Source organism: Frieseomelitta varia, unplaced genomic scaffold (genome assembly GCF_011392965.1).
Source record: "Frieseomelitta varia isolate USP_RPSP 00005682 unplaced genomic scaffold, Fvar_1.2 scaffold_353, whole genome shotgun sequence".
Taxonomy (NCBI): domain Eukaryota; kingdom Metazoa; phylum Arthropoda; class Insecta; order Hymenoptera; family Apidae; genus Frieseomelitta; species Frieseomelitta varia.
The window spans coordinates 636,304-663,101 of record NW_025110094.1 but is presented as its reverse complement, the minus strand read 5'-3'; the positions used below and the strand labels follow the sequence as shown (position 1 = coordinate 663,101).

At 36.4% G+C, this 26,798-nt stretch overlaps 5 protein-coding genes and 1 long non-coding RNA gene across 20 annotated transcripts; 4 read left to right on the top strand and 2 right to left on the bottom strand.

The window, feature by feature from the left end:
* Nucleotides 1-590: 590 nt before the first annotated feature.
* LOC122530750 lies at nucleotides 591-18,528 on the top strand. Its single transcript, XR_006307089.1, has 3 exons — nucleotides 591-603; nucleotides 6,235-6,240; nucleotides 16,074-18,528. It is a non-coding gene; the product is annotated as an uncharacterized LOC122530750 (long non-coding RNA).
* Nucleotides 751-3,043, top strand: LOC122530732. 5 transcript variants are annotated; one of them, XM_043657980.1, is made up of 6 exons: nucleotides 751-878; nucleotides 1,533-1,564; nucleotides 1,643-1,753; nucleotides 1,831-2,044; nucleotides 2,110-2,466; nucleotides 2,550-3,043. In XM_043657980.1, the coding sequence occupies exons 1-6, from the start codon at nucleotides 807-809 to the stop codon at nucleotides 2,994-2,996; spliced, it is 1,233 nt and encodes a 410-aa protein (XP_043513915.1). In that variant the 5' UTR covers nucleotides 751-806; the 3' UTR covers nucleotides 2,997-3,043. The 5 variants fall into 5 exon arrangements, with proteins under 5 accessions (XP_043513915.1, XP_043513916.1, XP_043513919.1 ...); XM_043657981.1 differs by having other exon boundaries at nucleotides 762-1,090; nucleotides 1,533-1,568; XM_043657984.1 differs by having other exon boundaries at nucleotides 764-1,090.
* LOC122530743 (U6 snRNA-associated Sm-like protein LSm7) lies at nucleotides 4,880-5,660 on the top strand. Its single transcript, XM_043658006.1, has 3 exons — nucleotides 4,880-5,033; nucleotides 5,199-5,382; nucleotides 5,457-5,660. The coding sequence occupies exons 1-3, from the start codon at nucleotides 5,028-5,030 to the stop codon at nucleotides 5,594-5,596; spliced, it is 330 nt and encodes a 109-aa protein (XP_043513941.1). The 5' UTR covers nucleotides 4,880-5,027; the 3' UTR covers nucleotides 5,597-5,660.
* Nucleotides 5,412-10,646, bottom strand: LOC122530727 (chitin deacetylase 1). Of its 2 annotated transcripts, XM_043657971.1 has the most exons (11): nucleotides 10,618-10,646; nucleotides 9,217-9,401; nucleotides 8,149-8,283; nucleotides 7,956-8,060; nucleotides 7,447-7,590; nucleotides 7,159-7,341; nucleotides 6,934-7,072; nucleotides 6,732-6,853; nucleotides 6,405-6,634; nucleotides 6,130-6,300; nucleotides 5,412-6,068 (listed from the first exon to the last, which is right to left on the bottom strand). In XM_043657971.1, exons 1-11 carry the CDS (start codon nucleotides 10,629-10,631, stop codon nucleotides 5,790-5,792), a joined length of 1,707 nt encoding a protein of 568 aa, XP_043513906.1. In that variant the 5' UTR covers nucleotides 10,632-10,646; the 3' UTR covers nucleotides 5,412-5,789. The 2 variants fall into 2 exon arrangements, with proteins under 2 accessions (XP_043513906.1, XP_043513907.1); XM_043657972.1 differs by lacking the exon at nucleotides 10,618-10,646 and having other exon boundaries at nucleotides 8,166-8,283; nucleotides 9,217-9,451.
* On the top strand, nucleotides 10,839-15,470 carry LOC122530738 (sarcoplasmic calcium-binding protein 1). 5 transcript variants are annotated; one of them, XR_006307078.1, is made up of 7 exons: nucleotides 10,839-11,097; nucleotides 11,170-11,214; nucleotides 12,603-12,769; nucleotides 13,339-13,468; nucleotides 13,548-13,651; nucleotides 14,114-14,294; nucleotides 15,183-15,470. XR_006307078.1 is itself a non-coding variant. In XM_043657996.1 (6 exons), the coding sequence occupies exons 1-6, from the start codon at nucleotides 10,854-10,856 to the stop codon at nucleotides 15,240-15,242; spliced, it is 750 nt and encodes a 249-aa protein (XP_043513931.1). In that variant the 5' UTR covers nucleotides 10,839-10,853; the 3' UTR covers nucleotides 15,243-15,470. The 5 variants fall into 5 exon arrangements, 4 of the variants coding, with proteins under 4 accessions (XP_043513931.1, XP_043513930.1, XP_043513932.1 ...); XM_043657996.1 differs by lacking the exon at nucleotides 14,114-14,294; XM_043657995.1 differs by having other exon boundaries at nucleotides 14,114-15,470.
* Nucleotides 14,519-26,777, bottom strand: LOC122530707 (NPC intracellular cholesterol transporter 1). 6 transcript variants are annotated; one of them, XM_043657895.1, is made up of 20 exons: nucleotides 26,408-26,777; nucleotides 24,931-25,282; nucleotides 24,558-24,847; nucleotides 24,075-24,264; nucleotides 23,361-23,492; nucleotides 22,482-22,604; nucleotides 22,179-22,396; nucleotides 21,794-22,098; nucleotides 21,510-21,707; nucleotides 21,225-21,426; nucleotides 20,836-21,133; nucleotides 20,625-20,752; nucleotides 20,296-20,553; nucleotides 20,044-20,207; nucleotides 19,851-19,963; nucleotides 19,180-19,766; nucleotides 18,921-19,109; nucleotides 18,607-18,694; nucleotides 18,004-18,170; nucleotides 17,162-17,214 (listed from the first exon to the last, which is right to left on the bottom strand). In XM_043657895.1, exons 1-19 carry the CDS (start codon nucleotides 26,522-26,524, stop codon nucleotides 18,004-18,006), a joined length of 4,119 nt encoding a protein of 1,372 aa, XP_043513830.1. In that variant the 5' UTR covers nucleotides 26,525-26,777; the 3' UTR covers nucleotides 17,162-17,214. The 6 variants fall into 6 exon arrangements, with proteins under 6 accessions (XP_043513829.1, XP_043513831.1, XP_043513834.1 ...); XM_043657898.1 differs by having other exon boundaries at nucleotides 18,079-18,170; XM_043657894.1 differs by lacking the exon at nucleotides 18,004-18,170 and having other exon boundaries at nucleotides 14,519-17,214.
* Nucleotides 26,778-26,798: the final 21 nt, after the last annotated feature.

The window sequence follows — 26,798 nt, the reverse complement described above, 5'->3', positions numbered from 1 at the left end:
GAGTCAGCCGTCCGCTACGTCGGCCAATCGGATTAACACAATCCTTTACGCGTCACAAATTACAACCGATACGTTTGAAATGCGAAAACGCGATAATTAGTCGAGTGATTTCGACTAACGCCGAAAAATTGATATTTTCTTTCTCCAATGTAAATGCAGTGTCGCAGATTCGATTATATCCTTTACTTAAATTCCAATTGAGTGTGAACTTCAGTTGAAATTTGCACTTAAATTCGATTGACAGAAATTGTAATTTACAGTTCGAGTTTATTGAGATCGTATCGAAACGTCGAGTTACCGACTGCAGGTACACATTTTCGTTACGGTGAATCGATAATGTCGCATTTGACACGCAAATGGTAAGGGGATGGCACCCCATCAGCTGAAGGCGATGTCTAAAATCGCCTAACAAAAGGACACGATTTACACGTCAGGTCTATTCTATGTTCATGGTTAAATTTTAGATACGTGTCTTGTAATTTGCAAATATACATTTGCTGGGTTTTCCTCCGTGCAATTACCACATTTTCATTTACGAATCGTTCGTAACTTGCTGCAGTTTTACTTTTACGCTTTTGTAAATTAAAATTAAAATAATAGAAAGTATCAGATTTATTTTTCTCAACAGAAAGTAATTGCTTGCGAGAATGTTGAAACGATTGCAAAGCGGAAACATAAAATCCGGAAATTTCAATTGGAACGGGAAGCGAGGCAAGTTGTTCCGCAGCTATTGGCGGATGTGTGACAAAGGAAATCGAACTCGATTGTATAAGGTGGCGCGGTGGCATGCGTTTTGTGGTAGAATTATGGTGCAAGCTGTAGGCCGCGTGTTCGATGTGCCCGTGATGTCCGCACTTCTGACGTTATTCGTCGATCAAGTAAGAATGACGACGAAGAACCGTTTCAATGATGCAGCTCTCGTAAACCGCTGCAGCATGCTATAGCCCTGTAGAATGTTAGCATATCTTGTGTACCAGTGTCTCCTTGTTCTATTCTGCTTGACCTGAGGTCGATCAATACGGTCGGTTTTACGCACGGCTTGTCCGTGCCTAGACAATGAACCCTCGTTCGTTGTGTTTATCGTTCATGCGTAAGTCTTTTCTACATTTATTTCCTCTTATGACAACTCGAAATGTTATGTTTTCATCGTCGAACACGTATAGCGGTGTGCGACTGTAATTACCGTTGTGTCGTACGTTTTCTCGCAACGCGGAACTAATCCTTTATAGTCGGATGATTCTCGACGTGTGTAACCAGAGAGTATCGATGGAACTTTGTTGTAGCAAGTATCGTGACACCTTTTCACTCTAACAATCAATTCTAAACGTTTAGTTCTCTTCGTTTTCTTTTTTCTCTCTTTCGTAGAACATGTTACATAAAATGTATAAGTTTGAGAACGTTCGCATGTAACGCTTAGATGTGATAGATTTCCTGGAATTTAAATTGAATTTAACGACTTTTCTCTCTTCTGTCTCTTTCTCTCTCTCTCATTTTATTAAATAACAATCATCTTTTTCTTCATTCCTGTGTAGGTGTCTTCTAGGCTGTGCAATGGGGGGCATGTGTAAGTCTGTACTTTCTATTGTTTGAACTTACCTTACCATAAAACCACCACATATCACTGTTATTTTGTAATTTTTAGCTGCTCTCCTCCAAAAGAGTGCTGTTCCTTTGGCTGTTGTTACGCTGTATTTCAACTGCACTCTGCATCAGACATGTTTAATTTCTTGATTTGGACTTATTGGTATTTGTGGTCAGTGTCTTGTGCCTTTGGGTTTTGTAAATCCCCTCTGAAAGGTTAAACTCATTCCCACTTTGTTGTGTTAATAGGGCAGCGGGGCTTGTTGGATTAGCAATAGCAGCAGCAGTATGCGGTTGCTGGTTATGGAAGCGTCAGCACTCCTTTCATCATCGTTCATGGTCTCCAGAAATAGTAGAGGACTTCACTTCTTCTGATAGAGGATCTTCAGTGTCCTGGTACTCGCCACCTCGTTATAGCCGTTCTGGTTCCTTCGTCCAAGCATTACCACCTCCTTATAATGAGGTACATTTGTAACATTTATGTCATATCGTTCCTCCTCGTCTCACATCAACATTCTTAATTTCTAGGTTACAGCAAAGCCAAATCTCTACCCACTGGTTATTGGATACGACGAAGGATCTGGCAAGGGAACCTCAGGATTTGTAATGCGTTATTTCAGATCGCTCTCACACGCAAGCACCTTAGATTCGTTGGGTTCAAGTTTTATGTGTAACATGGTCAATGAGGCAAACACCATAATCCCGCCGCCGTATTCGTGTAACAACAGCGTTGACGAGCTGTCCGGTGTAGAGTGTGCGAGAATGGATAACATGGATGTTGGATCGGTTGTATCATTGGCTAATCATAGAACTACCTCTGACATATCGAGTTTAGCTGCTCAATCTCCGTGTTCACCACCACGGGCTACTAGTCCAACGATAGAGGTATTCGTTGCATCTCAATCGCACAAGGTACGCACACGTACAAAGGTAATAATCCTTCTAACGTAAATAATGCGACTTTTCAGTTACGCGAGTTGTTAGACAAGATTCAACAACTGCCCCAGCTACCTGGCGGGCACAGTACCGTTCTGTCTTGTTACCAAAATCGACCTCAGGTGTTATGCCCGTCTGCGAATGCGAACGGCTCTACGCAACGGCCTCTGAGCCCAGGGGACATCGGATCTTACAAAACCAGACGGACGCGAGGAAAGATGTACATGCCGTTGGGACTTTCAGGCTCGAAGAACAAGGCCAAACGATGGCTGTCGCGATCAGCGCCGACGACACCGTCCGGCACGATACCGATGTCGTTTTTACCTGGGCAAAGTATACGGCCTTCCGAGACGGACAACAATAACCGGCAAGTGGTTCCGTTGCTTTCGGAACAGGATGAAACGGAGAGCAATAACGTCGATCAGTCGAACGACATACCGTTGCTGTCCGAGCAGGAGGAAGATCGACAGCAAACATGACGAATTGTTTAGAAGCGTGTCTCCGTGTTTACGTATTAAGGAAGGAATCTATTTCAGATAAACGTCATCCTCTCAAGTAATCTCTATATTTTTAACACGGCTGGTAAAAACCCTTCGTTGCAACTTTGTGCGAGAAGTTACCGCGCGTAAACTTCCCGGTCAATTGATTTCGTCCAAAAGTCAGATATTGCCTGTGCTCTTAGAAGAGGGAGAGAAAGAAAGAGAGAGAGAGAGAGAGACGTTCACTGCTGCGACCTAATTTTTCCGTTTCTCCGACAGCCGACGCCATAGTACGTTCTCTTTCGTTTAATTCTAGCGAGAATCTTTCGCACCGAACCGTCACACGGTAGAACGGCAGTCGATGATAGACGTACTCCTTAAGCTCTGTGAAAAGTAGCAGTTAATCGCAATTAACTTGCACAGTTGCAGAAAACACGATGAACATACGACATAACGAAACGTTACGATGATAGATCCTGCGTAGACGTATTGTAAGCCTTGCTCGTTAAAATCTTGGCCATAAAACACTATGTATTTTGTACATCGAATTTTAATTTTTGCCTAAAGAAGAGAAAAAAAGAAAAAAGAGTAACGTGCAGATGTAAGATATAAGTTAAGAATACGAGTTTATTTAGCCGTTGCATCGATGAGTTTTTTAATCGTATATACGGTAATACAGTGTCCATCCAGAAGCAGCCAGCCAGAAAATAGTTGAGGACAGTACGAGTTCGAAGTGCGAACAAACCACACGCGAAAGGTGTCGAAATTTTCACAAGTACAATGTCGATTCTGTCGAAACGGTCAAGGAAAATGTCTTGCTGGAGAGGGAGAGTTAGTTGCAAGCACAACGATTGCAGAGTATCGATCATTTCGATTGAAATGCAACGAGATGAGCGAGATCGACACACAAGCGCCGAACAGTTAGGAAGAAACGATAAGTCTGCCGTGTCACCGAGGATTCCATTCGTAATCATAGGATGTAATGAACATTTGTTACGATCGCAAACACTTTATTCTTAAAGACGTGAATAAGAAAAACGGCCACTCTAAGTAACTGTACCACTCATCCACTCACACACCATGTATCAACATGTATTTTTTTATAAATCGGATACGAAATAAAATCCAAGCTTTTACGAAATTATTGCGACTGTTGCCCATCGTCCCATTGTTACCATATCAACACGACAACGTTATAACAATAAAGACGTTCGAAATATCTTTATACTTTATTGACGACGATTCTTCCTCAATTCCAAAGAATTCATCGTTTTTAACGATAAGCATATATTAGCTAGACTTGGGTGTTTTGAAAAATTTCTCAAATAACTTTTTAAAGTTATTTTAGAAACAATTCATGATTAAGTGTTTCATATAAAAATTAAATTAATTTATTTTCAATTGAATGATTCGTTTGTCATCTCGTGAAAATAGATTATTTGCCATGATCTTATTTATTATTTGATTTTGATAGAAATAACTGTAGTTTTTCAAATTATAATGACCACTATTTACTATTTCTTATTCTGCGACTACTCTATAGTTACTATCCTATTAATAGCTAACAATAAGACAAATTTCTGTCGTGTAATAGCATACACACTAATAAATTAGTTTGGTTTTTATTGATTAATTTTTTTTCATTTGAGTATTTTGCTTTCATTGATTTATTTATTTTGAGCGTTACTTTAAAGACGAAATAAATATTATTTTCTCGAATAATCAGTTCTTCAATTTATTATTTTCCCTATTATTTGCTACAGCAGATAAATAGCTACATACCATTAATTGCCAAAAATACTAAAGAACATTATTTTAAAAACTTATTTACAAATTGTCATTCGAGATCAATTTCGCCCAGGCTTGAAACGACTGCAAAGCGCGGGAAAAAGAACGAGAATCGACATTTGAAAAAACGCAAACAAGAATCTAACCTCCAAGGTATCCCCGTACGAACGTCGGCATAAAATGCGTCGTACTCGCGTGGTAGCGCGGTAGCGTAACGTTCCCGGTTTACGAGGAAGCCGAACAATGTCTGTAAGTACAAAAAAGAATCACTGCAAATATTAAGATTTCGTTTTTAAAATATTAATCGGCCGATTGGTGTGTTGATATTTTACAAGCGACGAAACAAGTAAAGATTCGTTGTTTTAATAGCATAACCTATAAGTATAGTTTAACCTTTTTTTTGTGTTCTTACAGCAACAGAATGCTCATGGGGAACCGAAAGAAAGGAAGAAGAAGGAGAGTATTCTTGATCTTTCGAAATATCTGGAGAAAAATATTAGAGTGAAGTTCGCTGGTGGGAGGGAAGCTGCTGGGATTCTGAAAGGATATGATCCGCTTCTCAATTTGGTACTTGACAACACTACGGAATACCTCAGAGGTAGGCAATTTTACTGAATGTCACATCTCTTCGTACGACTACAAATATATTTATTGATACATTTATTTCTGTAGATCCGGACGATCCTTATAAATTGAATCAAGACACTCGCATGTTAGGTTTAGTCGTATGCAGGGGCACGTCTGTGGTACTTATTTGCCCAGTAGACGGAATGGAATCCATTCAAAATCCTTTCATACAGCAAGAAGGTTAAGACACTAAAATTGTTTTCCGTTTGACCAACATTTCTGACAAGAAATTAAATTTCTTGATCTCTGGAGGTTCTGATTTCAACTAACTTTTTATAATGGAATTAAATATAATTTATGTTATATTATTGTAATGAATTTTACTATTAAAGAAACGTGATTTTCGTACAAAAGTTACAAATGTGTGCAACATTGGTATTATTCCGTTCCAAATTCATTCCTCAACCAAGGATATTCTTTAGGGCATTCGAAACATGTGTGTAAATAACGATACGATTTAAGAACTCTACTTGGTAATTTGCAACTGTTCGGTAAATCGCAAGCAAATTCAAACGGCTGGAATATTCGTGAGTTACATTGCCACGGCTTGAACGTTTCAATTGCGTTTAAGGACGTTGGTTTGCGCATCCATTCGATTACCTGATAGCTCGTTACGAAGTACACATCGTTTAATCTCAATACATCGTCCATAAATTTCTAAAATTGATCGATATAAATAGTAGCTGTAAAATACTTAATTAGAACTACGTCTACTTACACTGAATGCGTAAAAGTACGACGGATTTTGAAACCAAGATGCATGAAAATGCAAGCCCAGCGGGGCGCGATTGCTAAGGTAATGCCTTTTAAAATTCAGCGTCAGTATTTTGTATACATCTTCGCCTGACAAATCCGAAGGACACGAATCCATTCTTGCACAGGTGTATTGCTATTAAAAATAATTGTTTTCATTATTTCTTTGCAATACGACAGCATCCATTATTCTTATTACAAGTAAGAAGATTGTTTAATACCTTGCTACGCAAAACTTACGCCTGCTAAAAGTTGATTTATCGGAAGTTCCCATACACCTGGATATGCACGAGTCGGACACAATTGCTGACGAGCTACGCAACTGTGTGGAGGTCTGTAGTCCAGCGTGTAAGGCCACACAGGCAGGTTGGAGAACGGTGCCACCATGGACGAGTCGTAGACAAATCCAAACTCTGACATCATTAAAAACTGTCGATTCCAACCAGTTCGTAGAAATGGTGCCCTCAAACCTATTGCATGGATCGTTCTAGTTAAAAACATATTCTTGAGGAAACACAATCAAACGTGATCTTTTGAAGAAAAAAAAAAAAAGAAACGATCTCTTGCCTTTGATATCTTCTAAACGAACCGCAGCGTATTTGTTAATGATATTCGCAACGCCGACCATTTCGTCGAACCAATCCTCGATAGTGGCATTTCTCGACCACCATTCTTCTGGTCCCCGATGCCTGTGGTGCAATTGAAACGATTAACGCACGCGTTACTTTCTTGCGTTACTCTCTCGTTCGGTTCTAAAAAGTATCTTTACGTGACGGAGTGCGCGGCAATTTCGTGCCCAATGTTCCACAGGTATTGCACGTCTCTGTAATTGGTGTACTGGTGGCTGACGTAGAAAGTGCCTCGAGCGGGACATCCGTTCGGGTTTTTCTTATCGTTTAAAAAAATTTCTGAAAGCAAGAGCAGAAAGTATAGTAGACACTTTCTCTGGACGTACAGTACTACTACATATTTGGTAAGAGCGGGTTGCGCCTACTAGAGAAAAGCTCGAAATTCTCCGCGTTCACAGCGTCGTCGAAGGTAACTGTTATCATCTGCGGCACCATCGACGCCGTCAAGTTGCCAGGAACTTGCGTCCCGTCCGAGGAGCACCAACAGTTTGGCAGTCGACATTCCTCCGGATTGCAAGACACCGCGCCGTTCGGATCGTCTTGAACATCTACGACGAAATCGTTCGTTAACACTTGATCCAACTTGTTATATATATATATATATATATATACAACATTTATTAACGCTTAATCCAACTTGGAAAATTCCTTACCGCAATAGGCCTCGTCGGAACCATCCGGACAATCGACACTTCCGTCGCAAAAGTACGTAGCCGGGAAACAGGTACCATCGCCGCAGGCTAAATGCTTTTCACCGCAGTCACCGTCCTCGAGGAGCGGTCTCGGTGGCTGCGACTCTGTAAAACGCTTGAACGAACTTCCAATCACCATCCGACGGTTTCTATCGCCTGTCTACCTTCTTTCCCGACAACTTAATAACACTGTACAAGCCTGTACAATATATTTTACTACTTTATTTTACTTTTCTCACTACTACTTTTACTATTTAAAAGAAAAAAAAAATTACTAAATATACGTACACGTTTAAAAACATTACTTTTGTTACTATTTATTTTACGTTCCTTAGCACACGAATTTTTTAGAACCTCAAAACTTTAATTTCTATTCTCATTCTGCGCTACTTTCACGCGCCATGGTCTCACGCGAAACGTCGCCGGCCTGTACAGTGTTACCATTAACAAAATCTTCAAGTCGTGCATACCTGACATCACGTCGCAGTTGTCGACGTTCGCTTTGAAATCGCATACTTGCCTAGAGACGTCGAACAGCAACCCCTGAGAGCATCTGAATTCAAACACCTCGTTGTCTACCAATCAAAGAAAATCCATTGATGATCTACAACGTCAGACGAAACGAACGAATGCACGATTGTAAACGATGATATACAGAATTACCCAAGCAGAGATAATACTTGGCACATTCAACGGGCGACCAAATGTTGCGCGTCGGTGCATTGGGATTCCGATAAAACTTGTTATCGTCGATGCACGGCGTGTCTTCCGGTGTCTCTTTCCCCAGTGACGTGCTCGCTAAAATATACGGAAATTCAATCGAATCCCAACGTTCTGCCAAAAACTATCTTCGTTCTGTTTCTTCTGCCGAGCTAAATACGCTGAATCGACATATAGCATACGCAGACGCGACGCGTGCTGCGTATTGTTCCAAATTTGCGACGAAACAACAACTGGTCCAACTAGCTAAAACTTTGCAAAACGTTGCAAGACTTTCACGGCTCCGTTGGAATGGATCACTCTCGGAGGAGAAATCTCCCGTTGCCTCCGCTGATATTTTCACCGGGTGGCAAAAACGGAAGTGAAACTTCTGTAACTCGCGGCCTGCTTGCTGATCTCACCGCGGAAGTTCAACTGTTTTCATTCACAGACGTTTCGAAATGTCGAAAATATCGGCGTCGATTGAAATTTTCCAAGCGGGATCAGAACTGTCTCGCGGAAAAACGTTCGCAACGATCGCGATCGAACTAGAACAGGGGTGTCCAACCCGCGGCCCTTAGACCCTATTCACGTGACCCACGTCTGTATAACCAAAATTGGAACAATCGAACGAGAATTTTATTATTTGAATAACTTTCACCACGAATGTTTATCATGTCCCTTTTAGAGAGTACTCATATTTATAAAAAAATAAAATAAGAGCAAACACTTCTGACGAGCATTTTTGTATTGCCACTACCTATATCAAATCAGATATTGATAAGCTAGTATCTAAAAAAACGAGCCCGGAGTGTTTTCATTAAAAAGTCACTTCATTTGTTCTCAATTAATATAAACATATTTTTCTAATCAATGAATCGTTTCACTGTAAAAGTTGTTCTAAGTTGATTTTATCCTCGTACATGATATAGGTTATGTGCGACCCTGGATAAATTTTTATTGGCCGGAAGATCTGAAAGATTGGACACCCGTGATCTATTACAGAAGGAACGAACGAATCGCGAGACTCACCGAGAAAGAAGATCACGGGCAGACACAGGCATCGCAGCTTCGATTTCATGTTCGATCCGTTCTGTTTCTCGTTCTTCGTACGAGTGCTCGCACTTTCCAACTGACACCTTCCTCCAGAACCGAGTGCTTTATACGATGAGTATTCGCTTCGCGTCTTCCGGCTCGCTTCATTTTCATTGTAAGCGCTGATTGGGAAAATGTAGAACAACGTTTGCCTGCGTTCAACTCGCGATACATTTCCGAAGTGATTAGACTGTTCGTATGCACAGTCGACGCGTTTACCTTTTATTTATCCGACGTTTAATGCACGTATTTAGTGAAAATGCTTGGAGGACCACGAAAATTGGAGAAAGCGCGAGAAACGATTTTCAAGAATTTGCGTGTAAAGACATAGAAAGCGAGAGAGAGAGAGAGAGAATGAATTCTCTTCGTTGGTGAGCCAAATGAACGATGATGCAACAACGCGGATAAACTTATTGTTTATTATTTCCGTTTCGATCCGATCTGTTCTTGGTTACAAGTAAAGAATAAAAATTTCCATTAGAGAGACATTAAGGTGAAAGAAACAGAAAGTCCTTATAAGACAATAGAAGATAACCAAGCTTTTATTTACGTATTTTACGAAGGATCGTTTAAGTCTCTAAAAATACACTTATGTTTTATAAGATATCTAAACAGAAATTATCAATCGGTCAGTTTGACCATTTTGGTAGTTTTAGTGTTAAAGTACGAACGTTGGCATTTCAGAAGGTCTGACCGTGAAAATACACGTGTTAAGCAACTTCGTCGGTGTAGTTAGTCTATCTGTATTTCCAGATGACGTGATTGTGTTCGTCCGATTTGAAAAGATATATTTAAAAGAATCACGAGACTTCGTTCGCAGTTTGCACAAATCAGTGTCAACGATTGACGTATGTCGGCTCGTTATCTTCATTATGTTGGAAACGGACCATTTCCCGCGCAATTCGTACTCTTTGTTCGAAAATAGAAAACTCGTCGAAGATGGTTTTGACAGACTGCTCTAATTAACTGTCATCGTGAACGGTACGTCTCGTTGCGATTTGTTACAAACAATTTCGCAATTTTTCTAAATAATCACGTTTTATACTTATCTACTTCTAAATACTTATTATATTATTCTAAACCCGTAGTTCTCAACGTAGGACCTACATGGCGGAGGTGAAAGGAGGGGGGCAATTCGAGAATGAGTGAATCAACAGTGAATTTTTTGCATTTCTATGAACGAAAATTTAACATTTTAATTTCTTTCTTACACGGATGTCATGTTCTTTGGACCTTAAAGGGCATGACCAAAAACATTGAGAACTACTGTTGTAAAGTCGTTCGATGCGATTGCTGCATTTACGAAACAGTTTTCAGTTAATCAAAGTATTTTCTTACGTCACTGCTTTCATTCGACGACGAGCAGCTTTTACGGCGCAAGAGCAGACACGAGTCTGAAAGAATGATGTTGTCAATCGACGACAAGTCGACGTTTCGGTTGAACGAAGAAAAAGAAAGGAGGTAGGCGCGTGAACAAGAGATGCGTTAGGCGATGAAAGCCGGCGAAAGCGACTTCACTTTCAGTCAAGTTCGGTGACTGTGACCTGGTGACACCGGCGGCAGCGGCATGCGGCATGCCGGTACCACCTGAAGCCCCTTCCCCGTGTCGCCAGCCGCGTTACCATGTCGTCCTTCCTTCTCGAAGGAGGGGTACTCTAAACTTAGCCACGACTCGAGGAAACTCGACTCGCATTCAGTGCAAAACCACCATCCTCTCGAATCAGTTTCTTCATAGCCCATTCTTCACTGTTACTACCTGTGTGTGTTTCTCCCTTCACGCTCAAATACGTTCAGTTTCAGATCAGCGTTTGACAAATATATATTGGAGGAAGAGGAGCAACGATTAAAAAAAAAAAAAAAAAAAAGGGACTCGCCGCCGATAGAGAGACTTCTCGGAGAATGGCGTACAGCTGGGACAATCGGGTAGATTTCATTGTAAGATTTCTTTATGGTTAGTAATAAAGCGGTTCTATTCTCAATAGAATTTGCGTGACCGTATCTTGGCAAATAACCTGTTAATTAACAGCAGAGTGATAATATCATCGCTACTCCAAGTCGAGAGCATGTTTTATCAAAGTGTCCATTTATCGACAGAAATATCGATGTGTGATTTATGTGAAACCTGATAGATCCTTTCAGCATTGTTCCCTCAGCGAAATGTGTCATATGTATCATCGATCCTTGTTCGGGGAAAATTTGTGCAATTTGTACACAAGTTTCTACTCGACGAATATCAGGAGAGAAAAGAGAGTTTCTTATACTTATACTCTAGAAAACTATGCTGTAGAGCAGAGCCGGCTAACTGGCGGCCAGTGGACCTTTGCCCCTATTTTCCTGATCGCTAGCGCTACCCCCTCCACTGCATCGATCTCTCCACTACATTGAAGTTTTCTCGCCGTGCACGATCCCCACTCTTCCACTGATGCAATGGAGGGGGTAGCGTTAGCGGTGAGGAAAGTAGGGGCAAGGGTCCGCGGGCCGCCAGTTAGCCGACTGCTCTAGAGAACGAAAAAATAATTCTGTTCTGGCTTCGAGGCTGTCATGCTTGTTTAGGATGTAGGTTGATTTTAAAGTATACCATGCCGTCGGTTGCATGCAATCGGTTGATGCCAAATTTAAGCTTAGCACCAATTTGTCTTATGGAACAATCTGTTCGATGTTTCTCAAGCGTTTGTTTAATATATGTACGTCCTGGCTGTGTGTAAACGATACGTCGTTAACAACCTATATGATGTTCTAACAAAAAAAAATCTAAAAATCACAAATCACCTAATAATAATAGTAATAACAATGGCAATGATCTAACCTGTTCACCTGTTCAGAAAAAGAAGAAAAAAATTTGTTCATAGTTCGAACTTGTTTGCATATGCAAATGAAAGAGAAAATAAATAAAGAGTTTTACAAAATTGGTTTCTACGATTCGAAGTTTCGAAAAGATATCGATAGTTGATAACACGGAGAGAAGTCGACGACACGATAGTCGAGAGAAGCCGATGACTCAGGATCGTGGCGTCGATATACAAAGTCGATAATCGATCCGATCGAGCAATCGATTAAAATTTCGTCACGATTATCTTCCCCCGAGTATAAAATACGGTTTGGTTCGGACGACTCATCTGTGGGGGGTCGTGCACGTGGGGCGACGAATGTCGACCTCTGCCAAAAAGCGAAATACTTGGAACGCGTCCAGCTGCACAATGACTAGATTTCCTTAAAAATAAATTGGCACGATCCGATTGATTAATTGGCCGCATGTATTGACTTTTGCGCTTCGCCGCGATCACCAGCTCATTAATTTTACGATATATATTTGTGTCACACAGACATAGACAACAATGGCATATTGGAGAAGCACGATTTCGAATGCATGGCTCTCAAGATGACCTTAATCGAAGGGAAAGGAGAGTTCAGTTATGGTCGTTATCAAGAGAACCTGCACATTATGCTTTCCCTGTGGGAAGAAATCGCAGAGCTTGCCGATTTCAATAAAGTAAGATCACTATACAGGGTGATTCACGTAAATAACTTTTAAGTTGATGCGTCTAATGAAAAATTGTTTAGTACAAATTGTCGTATGGTTTTGAGAGAGGCAAAATATGGCGTATCAATTTTTTATGGGTTTCGAAATTTCCGAGGTCATTTTTATTTGTTTTAAATGGACTATAAATCTTTTTCATCATAAATCGAAAATTTAATGATCAACGTCCATGGAACATACATGTGTGGCAAGCAAATAGTCCTCTATGCACTAGGTTGTCTCAAATTATCTTCTTAATCATTGGGTTTTGCATGTGGCTTAATACTTTACTTGATTTACTTTACTTTACTTTACTTTACTTAATTTAATATTCTTGAAAATTTCGAAAGCCACAAAAAAATTGATACGCCATACTTTAAAACTTCTTTAAAACCATACAACTTTTGTACCAAACAATTTTTCATTAGACGCATAATTTAAAAGTTATTTCAGGTGTGCAGGTTATGTGAATCACCCTGTAGAATGGCGCGTTTTGCTTCTGTCGTAAAACGTCTCGTTTCTTATGATCGTTTCCTGTTCAGGATGGCATTGTAACTATCGAGGAGTTCAAGGAAGCGGTGCAGAGAAGTTGCGTCGGACGAGAATATCGAGACTTCCCTCAGGCGATGAAAATGTTCATCGACAGTCACTTTAAGATAGTAGATTTAAACGGTGCGTAAATCAGACTGGTGCGTCGTTTGTCGTGTTTGTTCGTCGCATACATGTTAATAAATTATTATATTGTTTTTAGACGATGGTGTAATCGCTGCCGATGAATTTCGCTACAATTGCGTAACAAGAATTCCTGTAGACAATGTAAACATCTTGGACGAAGCCTACCAAAATCTTCTTAATGTAAGAGATCGTGTTACCAGTCGTTTTGAAGGATGAACGATTTAAAACATCGCTAATCCGATTTGCAGAGAGTAACAGTTTGTCGTATTGCAAAACCGTTTATACGCAGTACTGTTTCTGACCGTATTGATTAATTTGACGAACCTAACCTCAAATTGAACATGTAATGTACATACCTCACGTTTTAGGGAATCCGTAAACAAAATTTCAGAGAACTCCATTCTTGGTAATATCGATACACGAAAAGAGAAGTAGTAAAAGATTCACGACTAGGATCGAATTAATTTTAAATTTAACGTAAAGAACAATAGCTTGAAAGTTTGCCAAGTTTGATGAACGTAAACTAACTGTTCGTGCAAGCTATGTTTTATGCTTTCATAAACATGGATATACATAAATGCTAACGTGGCCCGAGAGGAATTTTCTCGTTTCTTATAACGTTGTTCAATCGTTTTGACGCAGGACGACGACCGGAGACGCGGTGGGATAACGTTGTCGCGTTATCAAGAACTATACGCGCAGTTTCTTGGCAATCCGGACGAGAATTGTCCAGCAGTTCATCTGTTTGGTCCTTTACATGCGATGGATTAATTACACACGGTTTTACATATGTTTCGAGTTCAAGGCAAACGGTGATTCTCAAGTGTGCATGTACAAAAAAAGACAATCCTTTAATATATTATTAACATTATATTAATTTATGTAAGATGTGTATGATGTACGCAATAAATCCTCTATTTTATTGTAAAATTCTCGGTCTCTGTAAAAGAAAGAGAATATCCGCCGGTACTGTTTTTCCACACTACTACACATGCACAAAGAATGTATCGTTCTTCTACACATGAATACACAGAAACGTTTGTATCGTACAAACAGAAAAGAATTTTATTTGTATTACGTGTTAACATGGTATTGTGTTGTTCGGACATCTCTTTGGTAGTATTTGCCGTGCTTTGTCTCCATCACACAAAAATTTAATACTGAAGATTCTGCGGTGATATGTTGTTCATATACATTTTTCATACGTGAATGAACCCGAGTATAATTTTTAAGTTTTACCTGTTACCAGGCGTACAGCACATTTTTATTTAACATTCATAATACTTCTTTTTTGTTAACCATGTATACATGTAGGACATGCTTTTGACTGTTTGAATACTAATCTCATATGTATAACGAATACTCAACTGGATTTACAAACATCGATTTATACGAACAAGTATCATTTTTTTTTTTTTTCACCCGTATACACAGCGTAATATCGTAACAATCACCAACGGATCTATAATTTAACTAGCGAGGTTCTTTACAACATTGTGTCACGTATTCTTTTTGTTGTCAGTATAAAAATTGTTATCTGTATACAAATAATTTTACAAAACATACGAGTCTGAACTCGTGTTTACGGGGAATATTTACGTTTATAAAGGGGGGATTGACATCGTTTCGATGCGATTAAGCTAGCTTCAAAACATCATTCTCCATTTAATTTCGCACACAGAAAAACAATATTGTTTTAAATTTGTTATAGGCATTGAGTACAAACGTACAACTCTTACAAGACACCGATGATGCACGCAACAAAAATTAAACACGTTTATGTTCTTTAACCTCCAATAACAAGGCTAACTGTCTCTTTCTTTTCTCTTTTCGTCAAATTTATTGATTACGTAGAATTATTTAGGCAAGTTGCAAGAAGAGAACCTAATAGAACCAAGCAGTTACTAGACGTTATTAAAAAAACAATTGATATTTGGATCTTGTGACTCGCCTATGTAGTAACCTAAACCAAGTAAAATTGCAGACAAAAATAACTAAATAAAAAAAAGTTTATCTAAAATTTACCTATTGATTATAAGAAAAAATAAAAGGAATACGAAATACTTTCTGAATGTTTGATTTCAACAAAAAAAAAAAATTTCTGAAAACTGTTACTAATATCAACTATATAGAAGAAACAATAAGTTCTATTGTTATACATACATGCCACCTAACACTTTATCACCTGATATGTTTCAGTTACTTGTGAAAAGATTGAAAAGATTTTGTCAATAAGAATTGTTTAATTTGGAGAGGACCATGTTTTTTGTAGTTTGAGAAATTCAGAAATAATATATTCTTTACTCCTTTCCAGTTTGACATTCTCTATGAGAAAGCAATTTATCTATGTCGATAAATTATTAGTCTACGAGATATTTTAATTTTAATTTTATAAAATTTATGCATGAAAGACAAGGACACTATGAATGAAAGAATTGCTCCTGTCTTTCATACGATGAATTTTACAGAATTAAGATTAAAATATCTCCTAAACTAATAGTTTAGATAAAAAAAATATACGACTCTATTTAAAAAAGCAAACGTAATCTTGAAATTACCGCGACTCCTTCACTTACAAAAAAAATTGTTACTGCCATAATAGAGGTGATAAAGTTAGATGGTACACCCTGTATATTGTGGAAAAAATAAAATCCAAGGTAAAGTACTCCGATATCGATGCCGCATGAATTTCAAATTGACAATAATAAATCTATCCACGTCGAGAATTACGGCTAGCTATACACATATATACACATGTATACAATTTTTTTACGGATCTATACAATGCAAAATTCGAATTTGTACATGTTCGATGTTCTATCTCGACTATGGACGGTTAATACTTTTAGATGAAGCTTCAAGTTTATGTCGTGCAAGGGAAAACATTAAAAAAAATAAATTGTTCATTGCAGGATATTTACTCGTATAGCAAATCTTACTGTCGAATTAATTTATCACGACCTGCATTGTACGACACCTATATCGGAAACTAAATTTACCTCGCGATGAGAAAATGCATATAGATAAAGCACGATAAAAATGCAGGTACATTTACCATCTGTCAAGCAATACATACATATTTACGCACTTTAACTGAAAAGATAACCGGAAAACATGAAATTACAGTTAATTAAAATTAAATTACATGTCTCTTGGTACTTTTAATTGATTCGGTCAATTGTACCAGTTCAAATGTTACACGAATCTTTCTTAAAGCTTTAGAAATACAGTAATGTAAAATTATGATATTTTTTTATGCTTTTGTTTTTTTTTTTATAATTAAATGTCCTAAAAATAACGTTATCTTATTATGTTAATAATAACAAGATACGAAATTTTTCTCTTCCTTGTTACAAAATATACCAGACGTGAACTTCATAGTTCGCACTGATTGTATTGATCATCTCAATCATCATTCAACATCAGGCGTAAACTTACTAGATCTTTTAAAAAAAAATTGTTGACCACATAGTAAAAATAATTCTGTATTATACAGACAGATTGTATTCAGTCTCTCTAAGTATAAAAGTCGTTTTATGAGTTAATTCGGATAATTTAATTCTAAAACATCACCTCTTGATGATGTGACTGATCTATGGAGTTCACACTGGCGTAGGAAGTGGTTGGGAACTGATTGCTGTCATTTTGGAGTAAAGGAGAGTCAGGCCCTTGACTCCTAAATTCGTTTCCAGCCCTGCTGGCGCATTCGTCGACTCTTCTACGCCCTCGGCGCGACATCACGCCTGCAAATAATAGCAGGAAATAACTACAATTCGAGCTTTTACTTTAACATGTTGTACGTTTTAGCCGACTAAAGGCATGTCAAATAAATAAATTATAACAAATTATAATGCAAATAATGACGCTTAAAAAAAGAAAAAGAACACAAATGATGGTATATTTGAAAAATAGGAGGACATGAAATCTATTCACCAGTGGCAATACATCTTTTCCATATCCCTCTTTTATGCTTTCAAATGATGTTGCAAAATAATTTAATTGATGTTACAATGAAACAACTAACAACTACTTCCGCTGCCAATTATATTTACGTAATTAGATTAGATTACCAATAACACAGAATATATAAGTATTTGATTTTAGTTACACGCAATGGCAATCTTACCACAAGAGCACTCATGAAACGCATGAAATAGAAAAGAGAAGTCTTGCAACTAATTTATAACTATTGAAACAACGAAAAGAAAATGGCTTTAACAAAGCAGCATATTTTTATAAAAATAGAAATAGAAATAGATATAGATATCCCATCCCACACTCATCGACACACAGAGATTGTTTTGTAATAAGCAAATTTCAGGAGAAAGCTTAGTAGTATTTGCGGTTTCGAATATCTGTTGTGCAAGTGCAGGAAATTCCATTCGACGTGTCAAAAATATTTACATATTGCTTGTTCTCAGAGACTAATTTTGAACTAAAGCCGGGTGTTGCTTCAAGCTGTGTCCAAGTGTGTAGACAAAGATAGAAATATTGTAACGATACAAAAGGAAGTGTAAATGTATCCTGCGTACCTATCTCTCATATTCGAGCACTCTGAAGGTGGGTGTGCTTGTGGTGGGTGTGGGAGGAGAATTGAGATTGCTTACGCGATGATTCAAGGAAGTCTCCTGTACGTTGTCCAGATTTCCTTGCATTGCTCTCTTGTGATTTGCCAACTTTTCTCTGTTCATTGGTGTGCCTAGAACCACCAGAAGCCATGACGAAGCTCTCTTAAGCTGTACTTTTATTTTTAGTCTTTTCCCGAATAGAAATTACTAGAAGGTCGTCGATACTTGAAGACAAATTTCTATGTTAATATACCAACAAAAATAAATATAGATATTAACGTTACAAGCAAAAAAGACATGAGTGAACGAGTTTTGTCTGTAAAACACAACCTTCTTGCATGTCGATCGTATCTTCTAATCTAGGGATATGAAAATTAAACCTATCTTTTACTACGTTATTTAAGTAAACACTGGTGTTTTTTTTTTTTTTTTTTTTTTTTGTTCAGATCAACATATAGGTGAAATCCTTAAGCAACGTAATATGATTTGCATGAAAATTAGATATAAATATGACACTATGCTATTTGAATAATAAAATTTGTCATAATTAGAATCAATCAATCTTACCAATGTAACTTAATAATACTGGCAGGAATATTAGACCATGTGCAGCTCCAAACAGCACAATACCCAGGTACATTCTGAAGTAGAACACCTGAAAATTTTTTCAATACAGATTTTTTTTTATGATTTTAATTCTCATGGTGTATCATAACATATGGGATTCATTTCAAAAATAGACAGGAGATATTAAAACAATAAAAAAAGTTCATATGAACATGTGTCTTATTTGACATTGTTTCAAAGTGGGTCCCATACGTTACGATTCTGAATATTATATATATAATACATTTAATATATATATATATAAATAAACATACCTTAAAAATTTGACTTTTAGCAAAACCGAGTACTACAATTCCACCAAATTTCGTAAGAGTTATACCACTGAAAATCGAACTTCCCATATTTGTTAATGCATCAGCAACCCTTTCGACCCTCGTTGTTTTCACTGATACTGAGAAAGAATGTACCAAATGACTACAAAATTCGACAGCAATTCCAACAGCCTACGGAAAAAAATACATTGTTAATCTTTTCAAATGAAATTCTGCACTTGAAAACTTGAGATATGCTCACCATAACGAGATTAACGAGGGACACTGCATTCAACGTTATGTGCCACCAATACATTAAACCACCAATATTAACAACAATCATAGTGATTGTTGTTACAACGATAACAGAGGAAAATATGTCCAAGCCCATCAAGAGGAAAGTTACCACAAAAATAGCGATTAAGGATATTCCTATACTGTATAATGTGTCAGGCCACATTGTTAAGTACTGTTCATAGAAAACATAAAATATGCTGTATGGAAATACTTCAACATTTTGATTGCTACCGATATTTTTTAAATAACTGTTAATCGTGTCTGTTATATTTGCCGATATAACTCTTGCAGCTCTCATTGATTCGTAATAATCAGCGGATGTTTTCAATATAGTATGGTAAGCCATAAAATAAGACGCCCCAACTTTCGACAGTCCTTCAGGGTTAGTAACATAATTAACACCGTGACCATAAGCAGCGTGACCTCCTTTAGCACACATTTCATCGGGATTATCTTGTAAGAAAAACGATACATATCGTTCAAAATCTGTTGGTATAGGTCGGCCGATATTATTTGTGGTAATATTACATGAAGAACAATATGAACTTGATCCTGAAAATATGAAATATATATTTTCATTTTCTTCTAAATAATATATCGCAAAATAGTGCAAAAAATTTAATTTTGATCTTATACCTGTATGCGGACAAAAGGTGTTATTTGAAACAAAATATTTACAACACATTGGTAGCTGAGACCAATCGATATAATCATCTATCCATGATGATGCAGGTTTTGCTATGTATGTCCTAAACAGATAATTATTTGAATAAATCTATTGTATAACTTGATGCAATGAAAAATATACTTTTTACTATCTATAATTTACCTGTTTGATTGTTTTGATGCTATAAATATCTGGGTAGACACTGAATCGCTATTACAATATTGACCGCCGCATACGAGATTCTGCTCACCCTTATTGGAATAATTCAAACCGTCTTTTACAACAAAATACATTGGTGGTCCAATAGATAAATAACTATTTAAAAACTGCAAAAGAAAAAAAGACAATTATTATGATTATTTCTTATTTATGTGTATTTGTACCGTTCATTGATATATATGTAATATTACTCACTTTGAAATACTTCAAAACAAAACTATCTTCGGGCATGGAAAGTTCCTGATCGAGACCGATTTCAATATGTGGAACGACCGCAATACTCGAACAAATCCAACCAAAGAATACTAACATAACGAATGCACGCACCCACTTTTTCAAGAGTAGCGGAACGTACACGATTTTGAAAAGTTTGTACAAAATTCCATTCACTACCTCCTCTCCGTTGTCTTTTTTCGAACCACGAATAAAACAACATACATCGAGTTTATTGTTCTAAAAAATACATAAAAACATCAATTAGTTGCCCTCCTATTACACGCATATTCGATTTTAGTAATACGTACTGCTTGACGAACAGTATCTAGCGCTAGTAGGCTAACAAAACATGTTACTTGTAACACAAAGTCCACCAATAATGCCATGCCGGCATACAGAGCAAAAGCTCTAACAGCAGGCATGTCAGATAATCCGCCTGAAAGATTAAAATGCTTTCAACATATTCTTATTTAACGCTTTTTACACAATATTTGATGTGCAAATCTTTTTGATATTTACCAAGGAAGAAACAACAACTTTCGGATACGCTGGTGAGCAACATACTTGGTCCCACTTGACCAAGAATACGACCGATATGTTCAGGTATTGACTCATTGGGATGACGAGTTTCTCTTTGATGTGTTTGGACAAGAATGAAAATATTGTCTACTCCAACAGCAAGGACAAGGAATGGTATGACTTCAATAATAATGAGCGTAGCCGGAATGCCAATGAAACCAAATAAACCAACAGAACAAAGAACAGAAGCCAATACCAGGAGAACACCACCAAGGCCAAGAGTAATTTTAGAGTCGATCTAATCATGAAAAAAAGTAAATATTAGATATATCTATATGTCGACAAAATAAATATTTGAATTTCAGAATTTTCTGTTTCATCATTTTTACCAGAAGTCGACTGCAGTTTTTTATCTGACCAAGAGAAATCGCAATATACGCGAACATAATAATATACGATACAAGAATAGTTAAAACATCTGACTGAGATTCACGATTCAATTCATCCTCTATTGATCGCTCCGAAGTGAAGGCAATGTCCATAAATTCTGGTTTCTTCGTCGCTACCCAATCTTTCATAAATTTGACATAACTAAAATTGCAACATTATCTTATTAAATATTGAAGAACAAACGTTTAAATATTGCTTTAAGTGTTGTTGTACGATTTAATCACCTCATTTCCCATTCCATTGCCGGATGTAACTTAGATTTATTATGGTAATTATTTACTAGTATAGTTAAAATCACTGCTGTGGCTTTTTCATACGAAGGTTTCTGAAGGTCTTGACCTGGTGATAAAAATCCACCGACTGCAATTGCTGGTTCCACAGGACCACCATAAGGTGCCAGACATTCAGGATTATACGCATTTCTGAAGATAAGGTATAATAAAAAAAAATTATGCATAACAAAGTTATACAACATTTGTGTAATATTGCTCAAATCAAATTAACTTACTGCGAACAAACTCTGAAATGATCTAAATAATTTACTGTAAAATTATCGTCATCTATGGTAGTATAATCAAAAGTTTCTAAATTATCTTGCCAGTATCCCCATATACTTTGAATTACGCATTGTGACGCTGTTACAGGACCAGTAAAGGGACTGGTCAATGGTGCAAAACATACGTTTGCTAAGGTATAGTTATTCGGAGTTGTTATCTTTTTTATTTCTTCTTGTAACTTGTAGATAGTTTTGAGAAAAGTATCATTAAATACGGGGCCGAACGATACCACACCGTTGGATGTATTATGCATAATCTGAAAAGAATTGATATAACAGTACATATTTTATACGTTGTCAAAGAGACAATTTGATATTATCAATGAAAAACATTTACATTTGGCAAACCAACTGATGTTATAATTATTTGTTCGGTTCTATAGAATGGCTCGAAATGTTCGTCGAAATATTCTTTTTCGATTCTTGATCGGGATTGCGGAGCAGCCCATAGTTCAACCGGATCGGTGGTAACGTGTATATATTTGATTCCGTGTCCCAAAGCAATAATAAATAAGAAACCAACGAAAAGGACAAACCATGGTCGTGATGCACATGCTGAAAAAAGAAATTCAATAAACTCTGCCCATCATCGAAATATGATATTTTTGTAATATAACTCCTAATCGAAACGATCTCGTACCTGTACCCCACCAGCAAAAGAATTCTGCTAACAGTTTGTCTGTGCCTGCACCCAATCTTTCGATGAAGGTTGATTGCTCTTCGTCGTCGAATCCGCTCGGCAAATCATCTGCAGATATCACACCTATAAAAGTTTTTGTGTTACGAAAGAGAGCATATTGTAATGTATATGTCCAAAAAGTGCTGCAGTAAATGAAATAAACTGTAGACGGTGTGCTGTAAACAGATACATTAAGCAAACTATACATTCAATTGTATGTAATAAAAAAGTTGCCACAAAAATATTAATATAATATATAGATTTTATGCTAAAGCAATTTGCTTTAATTATAAAAATAAAAAAAGACAAGCAGATAATGATTGAATTTAACAGTTCAAATTTCTGATTTATCAAATGTTATCGCTTAACAACCACAGCACTTTGAATACTTCTACTAAAGAATATAAAATATTAAAAGATATGAAATTAAATATAGAAATATAATTAAATTTTAAATTATACATATTCACGAAATAAATATTAATCAAAAGTATGAAAGATCGTAATAAATACTATATATACTGATTCGAAATATTGTACAATAATAATATAATAGATATTCATGACATTTAATAAACAAATTTTAGACGTGTCCTCAGAGGGTACTGCATACATTTTGAGACACATTAGCACGTGGAAATTTGAAAATACTTTGATGATGATAATATACGAGTGAGAAATGAAGGAAAAGTCTTTTGATCAGGAAAGCGATCAAGCATAGATGATAAAAGTAATAACCAAGCATAATGACATAATAACGAAAGTAAACACAATAATAAAACAGAATTTAAGGGTCAAGCACAAGTCCACATATTGAAGATACTCTTGATAAGAACGTACTGGAACGTTTAGATTGAAGTGGGCTGTCTTCCTGGTCTGCGGCGAGAGCAATACGAGCACCATCTCCTGGGTGATGTAACCCTGCGGCTAGGCGTCTACCCACCTGCCTTCCTACTTCCTCACCTCGTGCAACTATACATATACGCACACCATACATACAACTGATGATTCCAAATCAAATCTTTTCAATTTCAAGTAAATGTCTTATTTATTTTACCGCGAAAAAATGAACAGTTTTACATTTATAGTTTATTGTAATGTTGTAACCGTTTGCTAATAAAAAAAATTACTATCAAATGTTTCAGTTTCATCATTATTATTTTTTCTAATTACTATGTATAACTTATGATGATTACCGAATTATTAACCGAAAGAAAAAAAATAACAAACCAAGCAGAGTGAGAAATAGAAATTAATTTCTAAATTAATCCTTAAACCACAACCAAAAAATACGATAATACAGAAGAAACACAACGATAAAAAATAATCCTGTAACCAAGGAAGAAGGTCAATGATATGGATCAGATAATTTGATCTATACTTGTCATTTTTGGAATAATGTAAATGACTATTACATACAAAATTAGCAATTAGATACAAAAAATGCATTTCACACATTTTGTATTATATAATTTAGTAATATCCACCCAAATATACAAAGAATTATGTATTTTTCTAAGTAAATATTCTTCAATAACAAATGAAATTCCTTACCAATTTGTTTTCTATTGAAGCACACAGTGAATAAGATGAAGAGAACTGAACCACACACAAAAGTAATTATCATCACTACAGCATAGCCATCACAGCCAAAAATGGTGAATGGTCTTGGTAAAGGAGGAGCTGGTGGAGGTACTGGACAACTGGCTTCACAGTCTACGCAACTGCATGCTGGTGTATTTTTCTAAACATATAAAACATATTAAATACATTACAAATCAGACAATAAATCAAATTATAAATCCCTAACTTGTACTAACTATATAATTCAATTAATATATATATATCAGTCAGACCTATACTAATTTAATTAACAGATATATGACATGTGTACATATATGTAACATACATGACATATATGTGTAGGCATATGCACAGTATATAATGCACAACTACAGTATGTGAACATCAGTTGAGCTAAATTTGTTTATGGTTAATTAACAGTATGTAAGTAAAAGAATGAGAACAAGTACTTACGTTTAATGCTTTATTGCAGGGAGTAACTGTAGGATCCACAGGAATAAACGGACCTACAGGTTCATCAGTATTTATGTATGTAATTTGAAATGGTACATATGGGTTATTTGCGTCACCCATATAATGAAACCATTTTAATGTGGTACATCTACTAGCTCCCCATATTCCACACATTAAATCCATTGCTAATTGCCCAGTACTGGGAACTGATACTTTGTTACACGAGTTAAAGGTACCTTCCAAATACTTATTTGTTATGTAAACATCTATTGCATTAATGTACTCTATATCTGAAAAGAAATATCATTATTAATATTTATTAAACATCAGTAACTTACTATTTATAAGAACATTGTTAAATATCTCAAATTACCTTTTTCTTTCACCATTTCAGTAACATTGATAAACTTGCTTTGCTCCTTACTACAAGTAAATTCACAGAAATGTTTTACTAAATTATCTAAACAACTAGGGCATCTGTTTAAAAAATTAGCTGCTAATTTGATATTTTTATCCATTGTTTTTAATTGATTTGTATCGCAGCAAGTGTTAATCCCATTTCCAGAATCAACCATTAAATGAGGACAATTTTTGGCCAATAACTCTTGGCCTTCATTATCCAGTAACTTAGGTGGTCCCGTATAAGGACAATTCTTTTTATGCATAAATGCATCTGTATAACACTCTCCATACCAAATACAATGACCATCTTGTGCTGCAGATACCTATTGGCAAATTAAACAATTTTTTTCTAACAAAACATATATAATTAAAGATTAAATAGTTAAAAATTTACAATAATTTACATAATTATAGATTAAAGAAAGAAATGAGCATTATTTAAATATCATTTCACAATAATTTCAACATATTTCAATGTGTTCATCATACTTCTAATTATTCAATGATTAAAAACGAGAAATTAATAAGATACTTATCAATTTGAATCATTCTGTCATAATACACTAGATATTAACAAATAATGAATCACTGCTTTTCGAACGTAACTATTACACACAAAGGCTTTAACTTTTCCTTCTCATTCACTCACTTGATAAAAGATAGAACTGATATTAAGTACAGTCATTGTCACAAATTAAATTAATCAACCTAATCACTGCTAAAAAGATAAAGAACTATTTCTTTCTCTCTCTCTCTCTCCCACACCTTGAAATCATTATTTATTTATTACATTCTTTAGTCCAAAAATTGATGATAAAATGATAAGGAAACAATTATCCCGTATTAACTTTTGAAGATTTTTCAAGAAATTATTCTTTTATGCAAAAAAATTAACGATTAATAATTAAAGTTTTAAATATCATTATTTACTTGTTATATCCCTCAATCTAAAAAATGATAATAAAAATAAGCAATTACCTCGTTTTTACTTTTGACTCATTTTTCAAGAAATCATTCCCTTGTTCAAAGAATTAAGATATAATTAGAAATTTGTAATATATATATATATATTTTATGGAACGTAGAAACATTTTGTCAAAAGTTTGCATAAACAAAAACCATGACGTCAATCTCTTACAAGCGGAAAGATCGAGTTCAACGATTTAAAAAAAAAAAGAAAGAAAATATGTAGATCTCGTCTCGACAAGCAAAGTTCAAGTGATATCGGTTAATGTGTCCTATTGGCGTATAAGGCAATGATATAATTAAATTTAATGGACTTCTTTAAACGAATGCATCGGCGGCAGTATCAACGGTATTTTCGAGGCTAAGTCGAGGTGACGTCACGAACGCGATGCCCATTTCACACCAGGGTGTGGTATAGGCGATGAATTATTTCTACACGATATTCGCGAGACTCTGATTTTGCGACATATTCGACAACTTACCGTGCCAGTAAGACTCCAAGCACCTAGTACGAAGAATATCACGCTTAGCCGTGACATATCAGCGTCTGTCAAAGTCCGACGGTGACCTCGGGAAAACAACACGCAAAACCAACGCATAGCCCGTTCACAAGAGCGCACCCGATATCGAACGATTATTTTTCAACTGTAATTTAACCTCAACACGTAGGTCTATCACGATTACTCATTGCTCGTATTATTCGACACCTTCTATATCGCTGTCGAGGGAACAGTCAACAGGAAAGATGCACAAGCGGCGAACAATCACGTTTCACTGGACGAACGTCCCGAACTACAACTCCAGCGACAGACAACGCGATGGCGACGTCGGTAATCACAGTCCTAATGCATCGAATGATTCAGCGCCCTTCGG

Bases quoted from the DNA above. Each gene is read 5' to 3' on its own strand.
- LOC122530732 (XM_043657980.1), top strand. From the start codon at position 807: ATGGTGCAAGCTGTAGGCCGCGTGTTCGATGTGCCCGTGATGTCCGCA. The intron at 1,565-1,642 runs GTAAGTCTGTAC...TGTAATTTTTAG, and splicing joins CTGTGCAATGGGGGGCATGT to CTGCTCTCCTCCAAAAGAGT. The intron at 2,045-2,109 runs GTACATTTGTAA...CTTAATTTCTAG, and splicing joins TACCACCTCCTTATAATGAG to GTTACAGCAAAGCCAAATCT.
- LOC122530743 (XM_043658006.1), top strand. The intron at 5,383-5,456 runs GTAGGCAATTTT...TTATTTCTGTAG, and splicing joins CACTACGGAATACCTCAGAG to ATCCGGACGATCCTTATAAA.
- LOC122530727 (XM_043657971.1), bottom strand. The intron at 7,591-7,955 runs GTATGCACGACT...AGCGTTTTACAG, and splicing joins CAACTGCGACGTGATGTCAG to AGTCGCAGCCACCGAGACCG. The intron at 6,301-6,404 runs GTAAGTTTTGCG...TATTTTTAATAG, and splicing joins TAAATCAACTTTTAGCAGGC to CAATACACCTGTGCAAGAAT.
- LOC122530738 (XM_043657995.1), top strand. From the start codon at position 10,854: ATGCCGGTACCACCTGAAGCCCCTTCCCCGTGTCGCCAGCCGCGTTAC. The intron at 12,770-13,338 runs GTAAGATCACTA...TTTCCTGTTCAG, and splicing joins AGCTTGCCGATTTCAATAAA to GATGGCATTGTAACTATCGA. The intron at 13,469-13,547 runs GTGCGTAAATCA...TATTGTTTTTAG, and splicing joins TAAGATAGTAGATTTAAACG to ACGATGGTGTAATCGCTGCC.
- LOC122530707 (XM_043657894.1), bottom strand. From the start codon at position 26,524: ATGCGTTGGTTTTGCGTGTTGTTTTCCCGAGGTCACCGTCGGACTTTG. The intron at 24,265-24,557 runs GTAAGTACTTGT...TTATATGTTTAG, and splicing joins CCTGCAATAAAGCATTAAAC to AAAAATACACCAGCATGCAG. The intron at 19,964-20,043 runs GTAAATTATAGA...TTATCTGTTTAG, and splicing joins GCATCAAAACAATCAAACAG to GACATACATAGCAAAACCTG.